The sequence below is a fragment of the Charadrius vociferus genome, unplaced genomic scaffold (assembly GCF_000708025.1).
Source record: "Charadrius vociferus isolate BGI_N301 unplaced genomic scaffold, ASM70802v2 scaffold390, whole genome shotgun sequence".
NCBI classification, from domain to species: domain Eukaryota; kingdom Metazoa; phylum Chordata; class Aves; order Charadriiformes; family Charadriidae; genus Charadrius; species Charadrius vociferus.
Window position 1 is genome coordinate 1,095,857 of NW_009646433.1, and position 13,976 is coordinate 1,109,832.

The following is a 13,976-nucleotide window of genomic DNA, read 5'->3' on the forward strand; positions in this document are numbered from 1 at the left end:
AAGCCAACCAGTGTGGGTAGCACTGGGCAAATGCATGGATAAAAATGACTGCACATGTAAACCTGGTATTGGACAGCATGAAATTACCTTTCTGCTAGAACCAAAGAGAACATGGAAAAGTGGAGTCAAGCTTTTTCCTGACTCTTTACTGAGGTACAATGCTACAGCCATTCCCACCCAAGGAAGGTTGCAAACCCGGCATTACCTTCAGAAAGCAGCATCAAGCCATAGCAAAGAAGAAAGAGTTTGGAGGTCAACATTCGTAATTATACAGCCTTGTAAGATTCACCAAGCTCAGCAAGTGTCACACGCATAACAATTTTAACATCCATGGTAAAGAACCAAAACACTCAACGATTGCAGTTATAAAGGTCTCACCAGAACTAGTAGAGTCCTTGTTGTCTAGAGGGGAAATTAAAACAGACACGACTATTGCTTCACCATGATAAACAAGAATGCAGAAAGTAACAGTGAAAATGATGGATGTTTTCAAATCCATCTTACTTAAATTATTATTTAAATATAGTCTAAGGAAACATTACCAATATATAAGTCAGCCTTCTGGTAAGTGGCTCTATGTAAACACTGAATCATACATTGTAAACAAACGTAAGAGTATTGGTTATCAAATGCTCTACATGAGAAATTTTTATTCATATTAATCACGGCTGTAAGTCCAAGCAAGGAAAGAAAAAGGAATTAATGGAAGAAACACTTGCAGCGTTTATTTGATTTTTGTGAAAAGAAAATACCTCTCAGTAATATTCAAAGATGGATTTCTCCAGCAGAGTTTTGTAAAGAATAAAGTTTATAATTGGGGGGAGGGGAAGGGGGCAGTGAGGGGTGTTAATATCTGAGAAGAGACAGTATGATAAGCCAAAATGAGCTAGTGAGCCTGTTCTCATAACCATAATCCAACCCATTTGATAACGTCTTCTTCCATTTCCATTACTTCATCATCACTCATTGCATTATGTCTAAACATAGACTATAAACTCTTCATAATTTTGTTTGTAAAGCATTATGCATATTTACGGAGCTATCTAAATAATCTTAAATTAAGTTACGAGACCAACCGAAGACTGGGGGAGAGCCAAGTCATGCCCTCATACACAGAGGGCTGCCAGAAGAGCAAGGGTAAGCTAAAGAGCCCAAAAGATGCAAAAGTTGTCTTTGACACACATTAGTTTTAGAAGAAAAGAAATCAAAAATCCAGGGATAAAGTTTGGACCAACAATTAGAAACATTCAAGGAAGTGACACTAATAGTGCATTATCATCAGATGTATCAAAATAAAGGGTCATCTCGGTACCAAGCTGTTATGGTTTGAGGAACCCACAACAATTTATTGTCGTTTAGACAATTATTCTATCACCGGATAAGGCCTCCCCACCCGGGAAGGGCAATCGGGGAAAAACAAGGAAACCTGAGGGTTGAAATATAAACAGATTTAATTAACAATAATAATAATAAAAAAACAATATTGATCCTAATACCAATATAAAATATACCATGATTATATTCAGCTTATTATATCAGCAGGAAGCTGTGCACTCCCAGCAGCGGAGAGCAGTGGAGAACGGATGCTGCGAGGCCTATGGCTTCGGGAGGAAGGGAAGGGCTCAGGGCTCCGGCACCGGGGCAAGGAGTTCTCAGGATGGCAGCCATCGAAGAAGAGGAGAAACTCCTCAGCAAACTTTCTAATTTATATTGAATGTGCCGTTCACAGCGTGAAATAATCCTGTTGGGCAGCTTGGGTCAAGTGCTCGGGTCTCGCTTCTCCTTATCCCTGCACCTGGCAAGCTCCAAAATACTGAGGCCTTGAAACCCACATACCATAACTGGCTATAAAGTAAATATTTTCACAAATTCAGACACTAGAGTCTTCCAAAAATGCAGTTTTCTATAGCATTAGAAGAGACCTTACTAAAAAGTAAAATTACTGAAAGAGAAATTAATCCTGTGCTGCTCAAACCAGGACACAAACGGTGTTCAATACTCCAAACTGTGGTGGGAACAGGTCTGCCTGTGAACGCCCCAAAAAGTCCTCTCTAAAGAATGTGAAGAGGCTGAGCAGGAGATAAATATGCACCGATTTTGATAGTGTCCTCTTGTTATGGGGTTTATCAATGGACAACACCGAACAAGACATTCAAAACCAGCCGTGCAGCAAAAATACTGTGAGCATGCCTCTGATGTGGTGGTGTTTTGGGAAGCAAGCACAGAGCTGTGCAGTGAAAAACCTCCACATTTTACCACCAAAAAAAAAAAAAACCAAAAAAAAACCCAAACCAAAAAAACCCACTATTCAAATATTATTTTAAGGCAGTTTATTATTAGCAGTAGAACAGATCCTGCACCTCATCAAAGTAGTCTCTGTATTCAAATGGAGGACTGAAGGAATTAACCTGTGCCTTGAGAAAGGACTTAACCTTAAAAGGACAGAACATTAAAGCTGTTTTGGGAAACTAGTGAAGAGCATTTGCAACTATACAGTGTTAAGAGTTTGGCAGGAAACCATGTTTAAAGGACGGCTTACTGCCTTGAAAATATTTTTGTTTAAAAGAACAATTTAAGAAACGAATTTGAGCATGTACACGTAGATATAAACACACAAGTTATACATAAGCTGTAGTTTTCCCATATTTGCTCAAAAGATACGGGCAAACGAGAAACCTCCATTCCCCTTAGGTGTTATCTGGCCAAAATACTTGCAAGTCTACCAGATGGCCCTGGTAAGGAGCAAGGAGAATTTTATAAGCATCTATCCATTTGCATTGTACCAAATCAAACTGAGAATTCGCTTGTTGCATTAGTTGAAATAAAACAGTGACATTTGCCTCAGAACTCATTATCAGTCACTCTCTCAGAAGAGGGATGTTGTAGTAGACGGACAAGAGGTTTGATCAAGCTTAGGAACTCCTACAAATGAGCATACACTTCCTTTAAAGAGAAAGCACATCTATAAAAGATGCTCGATTTGACCTGTGAAGAGTTAGAGAACTTGGAAAGAACAAGATACAAAATGCAAATAGCTGACATTTTGGAGAGGCAGAACACTGGCAACGCTGATCCCGTTAAAAGCTTTTCAGAAACCTGACGGCTCCCAAGAACAGCAGAATATCCAATGCTCTCATATTCCACCAAGAAAACAAAACCCTGCTACAACACACACTGTGACAAATCAGATGTGCTAAACTGCAGATGCTACACTTATTTTGTGCACAGGACAGAAAAAATACCATTTTCTATTACACAACGCATCGCTTCTGCAGAGAGCCCCATGTGCTTTATCAACATTTATAACCTTGTCCTCACAATGCCCTACAAGGTAACAAGCCATGACCATACTCTCCTTGTTGTACAGTTATTTCCCATTTCCATAACACCATTCTTTCTGTTAAGTCCCTAATTTATATAGCAAACCATTGGTATTGCCTCAAAGCCAAAGAACTATATTTAGTGGAGGTTTATTCAAACGAATCTCAGTGCAAGGTTAACAGCTTTCACCCTCTTTCTTTATATAGGGAGGTACGCAAATTTAGTCAGAAATTCTCCAGGCAAAAGTAGTCCACACAATTTTTCAACAACCATATTTAGACAACGTCTTTAACTTCTTTCTTTGAAACATTTTTTCCCATGAAATAAAGTTTTTGTCTCTGTATGTCTTGAAAAAAAGAATCAAATACTAGCTTTTTAAACCGTACCTTCCATGACATACACCAGGGAACCCACATCTCCTTCCTTGATGATGCAGCTGTCTTTGCCATACTCCACGGGATACATACAATCCACAATTTCCTGGATCTGAGACAGTTCCAGATTCTTCATGAAGTCATTGTCAAGGATCGCTTCCTTTATTAGCTCCTTGGACCTGCGGCAAAAAAAAGGCAAGATTTATCCACGTGTCCATCAGCCGAGCTCATTAATAGCACGTGAACTTTAGCGCAACTGCACGGTGCCCCAATGAGTATTTCCTTGGGAAAAAAATCCAAAATTTTCCCCAAAAATCTGATCAAGTTCATCTGCAGAGAGGTAAAAAAAAATTACAGAAAATTTAACTTGTAATTATTTTTGGTAAATAAATTTTAGACACATCAAGTATTGAAATAAAAATAGATTTAATGTGATTTCAACATCCTCTTTTAGCTACAAGTTTCACGTCTATAATAACACCAAAGAATAACATAGCTGCTTGAAATATCTTCCATATACAAAATTGAAAGGAAATACAAACAAGAAGTTAAAGGATTTATGACTTAGTTTATTATATTTTCTATTAAATTATACAAACTGGAGCACACAAAAGTGCGATACTGCACTGATTCTTTGAGTATTAATCAAATACCAAAGGCCATTATATTCACTAGAGGCGGCACCACTGTTACAGGAATAACACCACCATTAATTCATTTCTTGATGACTAAATGGAAAATTCCAAAGTTATATTAGTGTGCATTAAATCACAAATGCAGTTTTGGTTTTGCATGCGATGGGGTTGGAAGTCTGGAGTTCTTAGTAGCCGCTCTGTGAAGTTGAGTAAAAATGAGTTGTTTCTGAAGATACCGATTTCAGAACTCAAAGTTCAAGCCTTCTCTGGGAGACCACCCAAATGGGTACATAACACAACCTGCTCTCTAAAAGTGCCTCTGCCAGTGTCATGTTATGACAGAAAATGTGCAACAAAACCACTGACGTGTTTTTCCTGAGATTCTTTCAATCTCTACAACTAAAGTGTTCACCACACAGTGAGTCACGCTCAGGTGAACCCTCCAATCTTCCCTTCAGACTGTCAAGTTCAACTTCATCCATCTGCTAATGCAGCGTAACCACCATGTTATGACATTTTGCAAAAAACTCCTACAGCAGCCTGTGCAAATGAACAACTGAGAACGCTAAATCCATATACAGACCAAAACGAAAGCCCCTAAAACACCTACAGGCTGGACACCAGGTCCTTGGCCCTTCATTCCTCACCTTGCAGCTCCACTTCTACGGGCTGAACTACTTGCTAATGTGAACACAGCCCAGGCAGACGACAGCTACCTGCAGAGCTTATGCATTCAAAAGAGTTTTATCTTTTTGAAATATGAATATGAAACAAGGTTTCCAAAGAAAGATACATTAATGGATTGTGTCTTCTTGATAAAGAGCCAAATTAGGACTTCAGAAGTCCAAAACCAGCTGGACAGCCTTGGAGATACTACGCCTGTGCTGTACTCCTTTTAAAGTATACCTCAGTGTTGTGTGCAGCACTGATTCAATTCATTTATGTTTAAGATGCTTTTTTATGCTTTTGATAGTTTTGAGGTTATTTCAACAAAGCATGCTACTTGACATCACAGTCCATCAGTACTGACCCAGCTGAAGTGCAAGACGGGAAGCAGACCAGACTTTTCAAGTACCGTCTGCAAGACGGCAGGGACTCAGACTGCTGTAAAACCCCTTTTGCTCTTGAGAAATTTAATTTGACTTCACATACTCTTACTCCAATTCCTGGTGCGTGCAAAGAAAAATCTACATCTGTGTTGCTTCTTGCTTTCAGTAATGCAAGAAAACTGGTAATTTGTAAGGTTGACCAGATGACAGATAACCCAATTTTCATATTCATAGGATCATAGAATGGTTTGGGTTGGAAAGGCCCTTGAAGATCATCGAGTTCCCACCCCCCTGCCCTGGGCAGGGACACCTCCCACCAGCCCAGGTTGCTCCAAGCCCCGTCCAACCTGGCCTTGAACACCTCCAGGGATGGGGCAGCCACAGCTTCTTGGGGCAACCTGCCCCAGGGGCTCACCGCCCGCACAAGAGAGAATTTCTTCCTCATATCTAATCTAAATCTCCCCTCTTCCAGTTTGAAGCCATTCCCCCTCATCCGATCACTACATGCCCTTGCAAAAAGTCCCCCTCCAGCTTTCCCTCCTTCTCTGCTAGAGCAAGACTGCGCTTTCTATGCTTCGACTCAGTCCTGCTCTTTTGGTCTTAGCCACCCCCACAGGTCCCCCAAATCCGCCTAACAAAAGCACTGATTATTAGCATTACTCAAACTGCCTGCCGAAAAAGAAAGCATAATAAAAGCTTTCACATTAGTCATATCAACTAGCGTTACAATTTCAGCCATTTATTTCATTCCAAGGCGCAAAATGAGGCTTTCTCCTTGATAAAATAAAGTCAGCCTTTCAAGTGGAGTGTTTGTAAGAATACCCACAAGAGAGCAGAGGGAATTCAGACGGGGTTCAAGTCAGACCTCCCCTGGTAATTTAGAAGCCCTCAGCAAAAAACAATGCTCTTCTGGTTGGAATCGAGCACAGCAAATGATTTGAAAAGGATATGTGAAACTTGGTCTAAACAACGGCGAAGGAGCAGTACAGGGGCTAGGGTGGCGCATTAGAAGTCTGGTCTGGGGAGATGCAGCAAAACATACACAACACGAACAAACTCGGTCAATTTGTGAGCTTAATAGTATTATTACAGTCTAAGAGTACATCTGAACCAACTGATTCACAGCCTCTGCCCTTCAACATACAAATATCAGAGAAATTAAAGCTCAGAGGCCCACCGAGTCATTCAAACCCTTTTAACGACAATACGAAATACATCCATTAAGAGGAAAAACACACTGGCCGGGACATCAATAACCCAGTTTCATCTCCGCCACATCTAAGCATCTTAAAATTAAATATCTCCATCGAATGGTCTGGATAATAACTCAGTCACGCTTGAATGTAACCAAAATAGATATTATTAGTTAAGGATAATTAGTTAAAATGAGACTTCAAATAGAAAGAGCATAGCATGAGAGAAAAGCACCTCCAGCTGCCCATAGACGGGGCGGGCTGTAGTAGCAAGCACCTTGCAACCCAAACTGCATATTTATGAGTGTGTTCCCATCAGACCAAACCACGCGCTGTAGTTTGTAAGCTACAAACCTTTCCATCAGGAAATATTCCATCCGTCTTTAAAAAAACTAAACAAAGAGCTTAGTTTGTAATAGTTGAAAATTAGTCGATACTAAAAATACATTGTCATAGCTACAATAAGTTACTCTATTGTTCCCTGCAAGAGGATATTCGTCACTCTAATAATTCAAAAAAATTATTCATGCAATGTAGATCACCATTCCCACATACTTGCACACACCAGGCCTTCAGCAACTTCTACATTATTTTATTACGCAGTTTTCTTTCAATATAATTCACAGGTGCAATGTCAGGTAAACAGACTGGGTTTTTTCCTTTATATTTATCTTTTACATGAAATGAAGCTCAAAGTGTATAGATTAACTCACAGTTCACAATTATTCCATAACAAATGTTTCTCTAAACCACACCATTCCTTAATCATCATCATCATTAGTATTTTAAAACAACATCTATCCCAGATGTGTGAATACACAAATCTACCTAGTAACACAAAAAAAGTATTTAAAATGGAACACACTCCTGCTATTGCAAGTGGTTTAAACAAGATACAGCTGTTTCATTACCTCTTAGTTTCAAATAGTATTTATTCTGCATTTGCTGGTGCAAGTTTCTAATAGAAATAATCTGCAAACAAAATCAACTACAATATTTGTAAGGGAACAGGACTATTTCCAAATGACCCTTTTTTAAGAAGGAGGCATTTTCATCAATATTTACTTAGTGTTGAATTGAACGGCTCCTAATGCAGAGGGTCGCTCAGAGTAGAAAGTCGTTGTTGTCATCTTTACTCTCCAGAGTTAGGAACCTGGCACTAAGCCATCACTGTTTTTCGGAAAGATTAATGATCAAATGTGATGGAGATTTGATGAACAGTTTGGGGAATAAAAGAAAAAAAAAAAGGGCACAATCCTCTGCAATACATCCTTTCCCAAATCAGTTTAAGTCTACCACGGTAATTAATAAGGCGACAGTAGGAACAAGCTAACTGCTTTCTAATTTGCAGAAGTCATGCAAAAAGCACCTTAAGAACTTTGCTAAAAATACACTTAATACGTAAAAACCCTGTAGGCCTGGTTGCGAATGCCTCTGAGAAGGAAAGCATATAAATGTGCCTTAATTCACACACCGCCTAATCCTGTACTGGGGGCTGCGTCGGTCCTCCAGCCGCCAACCGCCCCAACAAGCCAGCATGATGGCTCGGGAGCAGCAAAATGCCTGGAAAAAAAAAAAAATAATAATTCAGCCACGTTTTCTGTCTCAGCAGCCAGGGGCTCTGCACAGAAGCCGTGTTTCAGCTGTGCTGGAAAAGGCTCGTATTAAAGGTTTGCCTTATTGCAGAGGCCATAAAAATGCAGAATTTGGCCGAGCATTTTGCTCAAAAGCCTGCCGCTAACATCCGCTGGCTACTTAAACAAGCATGAAGGCAGAAGATAAAAATTTTGGTTTGTAGCAGATGCGAAAAACCAACCCGAGTCGTTATGTAGCCCCAGATAAGAAGCAAAGTTAATGCTACAGTGGTTTGCAATGTACATAGTAAAATACCAAACCCTGTATTACAGCCTGTTGTTATCCTGACAGTAATTTACATTTTACAAAGAGCAGAATGAATAGTCATCTCAGGCTCTTCGCCCACAGCTAAAAACCCACATTCTCTATGCTACATTTGTACCTTCCGGCACGTAAGATAAATATTAAAACAAAAAGTTAATCTTCGTCCTAAAAGGTCTTATTTCAACAGTGGAAAAGCCGCTTGCTGACTTTAAGGAAGAGAAGAATTTAAGTGCAGATGGAAAGACTACTGCCCTAGTATCATCATCTAGGGATGATGCTCAGAGAAATGCAAAGCCCTCCTTGATACGTACCACACTGGTACAGCATCAGTTTGCGGGAACCTTAGGTTCAAAGGGAGCTGCAGTAGCTACACAGCTATCATTCTCCGAGTAACCTACAGCTGGCAAGAGTTGATTAAAAAGAACTGGATGAAGAATAATAAAAGAAATTAGGACTTCCAATTTAGGCAACAGTGGCACGGAGCAGCTGGAAACAGATCTGAATTTTATGGTGGTCACAAGTATAACACCACAGCGATGTACCTAAACCATTTTAAACCGCCAGCAAGAAAAACGAAAAGCAATGCACTAGGCAGACAGGCTGGAAGATGTCTCAAAAAAAGGGAAAGAAAAAGGACATTTTGTATTAATAGTCGAGAAGGAGAATAAAAACACGCAAGACCTTTTCTTTAGCTGTTCCTCTCTCCAAATTTTAAACAAAACTTTTCAAGATGAACTTTTATGCCAATTCTAATGGGGGGGAAGGAGTATTTTTTCTAGAGCCTCCCCCATCAAGGGTCTGCCAACTACTTACCACTCATGACCTAAAGCCCCGTGTTTAGGAAGGAAACATCTACAGGAATTAGACCAAGCCCAGACACAGAGCTCACTGCCAGGGCTGAAGTTTAAAACTGTGAAAGCGCAGCTCCCTGGAAGATGAGAACTCCTTAATTACTCATATGATAAACCCTGTTTGAAGCTACTGCAACCCATGGCATCTTTTTTGTGCTGTTTCATCATTGCTGTAAAAATCCAAATTAAACACACATATGCATCCTTTACATCTATCCGCCAACTAAACCATGACAAGCGTATTTGTAAGAAACTGGTGCCCAAGCACTACTTTTTTGGGCGCTTCCATATCCGTATCCCTCCACAAGGAATTAAGCTGATTTCAGTAGATAAGAAACGTGGAAAAAAATCCGCAGCCTCTGACCTAGAATATGACGAGTGATACATGAGTCCAGACAATTCCTACAACAACCGTCTGTTTAAAATCCACACCGTGAAATGTTTAAAAATGTTTACTTCTAAAAAATGTGGCTATGGAAAAAAAAAAAAAATCTTCTTTAAAAAGAGAAAACATGGCCAAGTATTATGCCTGCTCCAGATTTCCAGAAACTATTCAGTGGGATACAAATACACTGTAAAAAGTGTTAAAGAGATTTTTTTTTTTTTCAAGTTGTACTTAGACATTTCTTACAGGGGCATCCATTCCAGGTAACACAAAAAGCAGTTTCTAGCAGGTTTGGAGAAGCTCTTTGCTCAAAGCCCACATTCACAGAGCTTTTCACTATGTTTTTAAGCCCTTGTGTACCTAAAAGAGTAAGACCAGAACATATAGTCACACACTACTGTGGAATAGGACCTCAGCATTTCAGTTCCCAGTCTAGTTAACACCAGAACACTGGAGTTACCAATAATGAACCTCATTATCTCTTTAACCAACAAAACTAAAGAAAATCTCTGATGGAAGCACGGATGTATGTATCACTGAGGACAGTGACATCCAGAATGGACAAGTTAAAATAACTTCAATATTGTGTTTTAAAAGTTGTCTATAGAGATGCTCCCTTCCATACAGAAAAGCTCCCACCTTCTAAAAAGCAGTAAATATATAGATATAGAAGCCTTACTAAAAAATAGCTATTGCTTACTATAGAATTATTCTATCCACTGAATAGCCCGTAGATCCTGCATGTATTTTATCTGCATACGTTATCTTCTTGGCTCTGTTTATGAATACTGCAGCCTGGCCAAACATACAGAACTGCAAAAATGACAGACAAAAATCATAAAGCCTTCAAGTGATACCAAAATGACTGTCAACAAGAGACAGCAGTTGAAATCTCTTCCTTGCACTCATCCCTTCTCGGCGGGCTGCGTTACGTGTGGTAGGTCTCCCTTAGGTTCCTACATATGGTTCCACAAGTCTCATGAGGAGCGGCTGAGGGAACTGGGGGTGTTCAGCCTGGAGAAAAGGAGACTGAGGGGAGACCTCATCACTCTCTACAACTACCTGAAAGGAGGGTGTAGCCAGATGGGTCAATCCCTTCTCCCAAGTAACCAGTGATAGAATAAAAGGGAATGGCCTCAAGTTGCCCCAGAGGAGGTTTAGATTGGATATTAGGAAAAAGTTCTTCACTGAAAGGGTTATCGAGCATTGGAAGAGGCTGCCCAGGGAAGGGCTGGAGTAACCATCCCTGGAGGTATTTAAAAGACGGGCAGATGTGGTGCTGAGGGACATGGTTTAGTGGTGGGTTTGGCAGTGTCAGGTTGATGAATGGACTTGATGACCTTAAAGGTCCCTTCCAACCTAGACAGTTCTATGATCCTATGATTCTATGAGAAACAGAGGCAGAAAGTAGAACCTGCCAAGATGATGACTTGATCCCTCAACCACCAACTTAAAGCCCATAGCCCTCAGGAAAGCTGTTTTTGCAACCAAAGCGTTTATGATGTTAGAAAAATTATTTGTGCCAGGTCAATCACACAGAGGTGGAGGGTCCTCCCCGACTGCTCCAGGAGGTTTTGTGTTAAAAGCAGTAACAAACATCCGCAGCGTAGGGCAGTATATACTTTTTGCATGACAGCAACAGAATAGGAACTGTCACGTTCTGTAGTGCGCAATACCAGATAATGTCTTTAAATATTAAAGCCTGCAAGCGAACAAATGGATCTTCTTATACAACTTACTACTAGGAGCAGAACGGTACAGAAAAGCCCAGACCTTTCGGTAAAATCTGGGTCTTGTTTGGACTGTAATGCCATTAATAGTCGATAACTCTACATTAGCTGTTTGTTTTGGCTACGGTTAAAGACCGCTTTGAATGCTTCTTAAAGGGAATTTTAAATATAACTCCAGAGAGCTATTCTTGTCTCATTAACTGGAACTAGGAGTAGGATTCAAGTCCAGGACTGAATAACATGAAGGCCCTTAAATATACTTGTGGATGTTTTTTACAATGCTTGCCTTTCCCACAACATACAACCCACAGCACATCTTCAAGTTGCAAGAGGAAATTTCTGAGTAGGATCTTAAGCATCTTCAGCTGAGACTGTTATTGCATAGTTGGATGGAAGAGTATGTTCTCCAGAAGAGTACACGGACATTTTTTTAAACTGACATTTTGATTAAAGAGACAAGTAACAGGGAAAGTAACTGTGCCCTCATCTAACCCTGTGAAAACGGAAAGTAACCCCCCCATTTTTATTTTGCTTGTCCTTAAATACGATTTACAGTTGTGGAATCAGGGAGCTCAGTAAAGAATACATCGATCAGACAGCTCCACTTAGGATTTCTAAATATGTCAGTAAAACATGCAGTTCATTTACACTGCTGTTCATTATATCATATTTTGGCATTTGACATTTAAAAAGCAAAATAATTTAAGAAAAAAATGTTAAACTCTTCTTTCACCTACACTGAAAATTGTTGTTAGTATAAAAATACTGTAGGCAAGAGTTGGTTAACTCTTGCATTTTAACATGTCTCACCCCACAGATCTTAATTTACCACCCTTTTCTAGGCTAGTATTTTGCATCCTACAAAAACCCAGGTTTAGATACTGGAAACATTGGCAAGCTCAGTGAAAAGGAAAAAAAAAAAAAGAGTTGGCTCTTGCCAGCACAATTTGCCTACTTCTGAAATATCTGACACCTCCGAGGAACTCCCACGTGAGCTTCATTTTGAGAAACCACTACCAATACCTCCAAACAGGATCAAGCAGCTACTTGATTACCTGAAGCAAACTGAAGAAGCTTTGGGCAGCTAATTATAGGTGAAAACACGTAGCAAAGTCGTGCTGAAGGAGGAATGGAGTGTCTCTCAGAGACATCTGGCCAAAAAAAAGCGGTCTTTTCAAGGGTGTTATCCCAATGCATCTCACCGTTTTGGTGCTCACATCCAGCGCAACTGAGCTGGAGACTTTTTGCACCAACAAAAATAGCGAAGAAAACATATGTACCCATATGTCGCAACACCAGAGGATCCAGAAACAGTCTGAGCTCCTCCAGCAGGAGTTCAGTTATCAACACTGAGTCGCGGCGATGCAGACAACACATCTTGAAGGTCATGACAATGCATCTTGAAGAGAACCACCTACCTTAAAGGCAAGAGTTTCTCCATCAATCAAACAATTATCCACGAAAGTTTCCACTCTTGGCAGCTCCACGCAGTGAACTTTGACTGGAGGCAGGTATGAGGAGTCTAGCTAAATGGCAACTAAAACAGTTCTCCCAAGTTTATTAGCATATTTTGAGGACTGCATGGCTTCATAGTGATAAATGAACAGGCGGACAGAACTGCCTTCAGATGCCCTGCAGAAGAAAGTTACTGATAGCCGCTACGGAGATGGCCTTCGCCCTGGTGGAATAAGCAGGAAATCTGCCAAGTGGATGATAACCTAATTTAAATAGATGCAGAAATCCAATTAGAGATCCTCTGAGCAGAGACAGCTCATTCTCATCTCACGGGTTAGAGGCTACTAACGCACTGCAAGCTTTTCTAAATGTGCTTTTGTCCAGGCAAAATGAATGTGCTCTGCAAAAGCACTTCGCTCCTCCTTGGCATAAGAAGATCAAAAGTGAACTCTGTGACAACAGCGTAAACATATAGCTTCTTCCAGTGTAAGCTGAGGATGGGGTTTCACAAAAAATGTGATGTATAGGGGGAAAAAAAAGTGACAGAGATTTAACGTCACTTACTCTGATTCATCTAACACTTCTGATGGATGTTACTGTCACTAGGAAAGTCGCCTCAGCTCTTCTGCTTTTCTGCCGCCTGGAGAAGTCCCCAGCTTAAATGCCATAGGTGTACGACAGCAGAATGCAGACAAGTGCTTGGAGCCTTAGTCTTTCAGTAAATATTCTTAGGGATTTTAGGGAGAAAGACTTCATCCTGCTTTGCGAGTCGGTAAACGGACTGATGTTAGAAGCCATGCTTTGAGACATAAATATTTGAAAGATGTGTGGGATTACCTAAATAACATACCCCCTCCTGCCGAGAGCCAAGGAGCAGCCCGCGGGGATTTAAAGGCAAGCGCTGCCGATGTACCTACTTACAGAAGGGTCACTTTGGGATACAGCAGTCTTGAGGGGAGTTGCGGGAGTACCATCACGCAGGCTCTGCCTCGTCTGCTAATAAACCGGATTACAGCCGGGCAAGCACCTTTTGGCAGATGATATGAACTCTAAACAGCCATACAACTTGATAATGTTTAAACGG

At 40.5% G+C, this 13,976-nt stretch overlaps 1 protein-coding gene across 1 annotated transcript in view; it reads right to left on the reverse strand.

The window, feature by feature from the left end:
• The window catches only part of PRKG1 (protein kinase, cGMP-dependent, type I), a 517,290-nt gene that overhangs the window by 446,459 nt on the left and 56,855 nt on the right, over window positions 1-13,976 (reverse strand). The window contains exon 3 of the mRNA XM_009881637.1: window positions 3,708-3,874. Coding sequence (XP_009879939.1) covers window positions 3,708-3,874 — 167 coding nt within the window. The remainder of the gene's footprint in view (window positions 1-3,707; window positions 3,875-13,976) is intronic.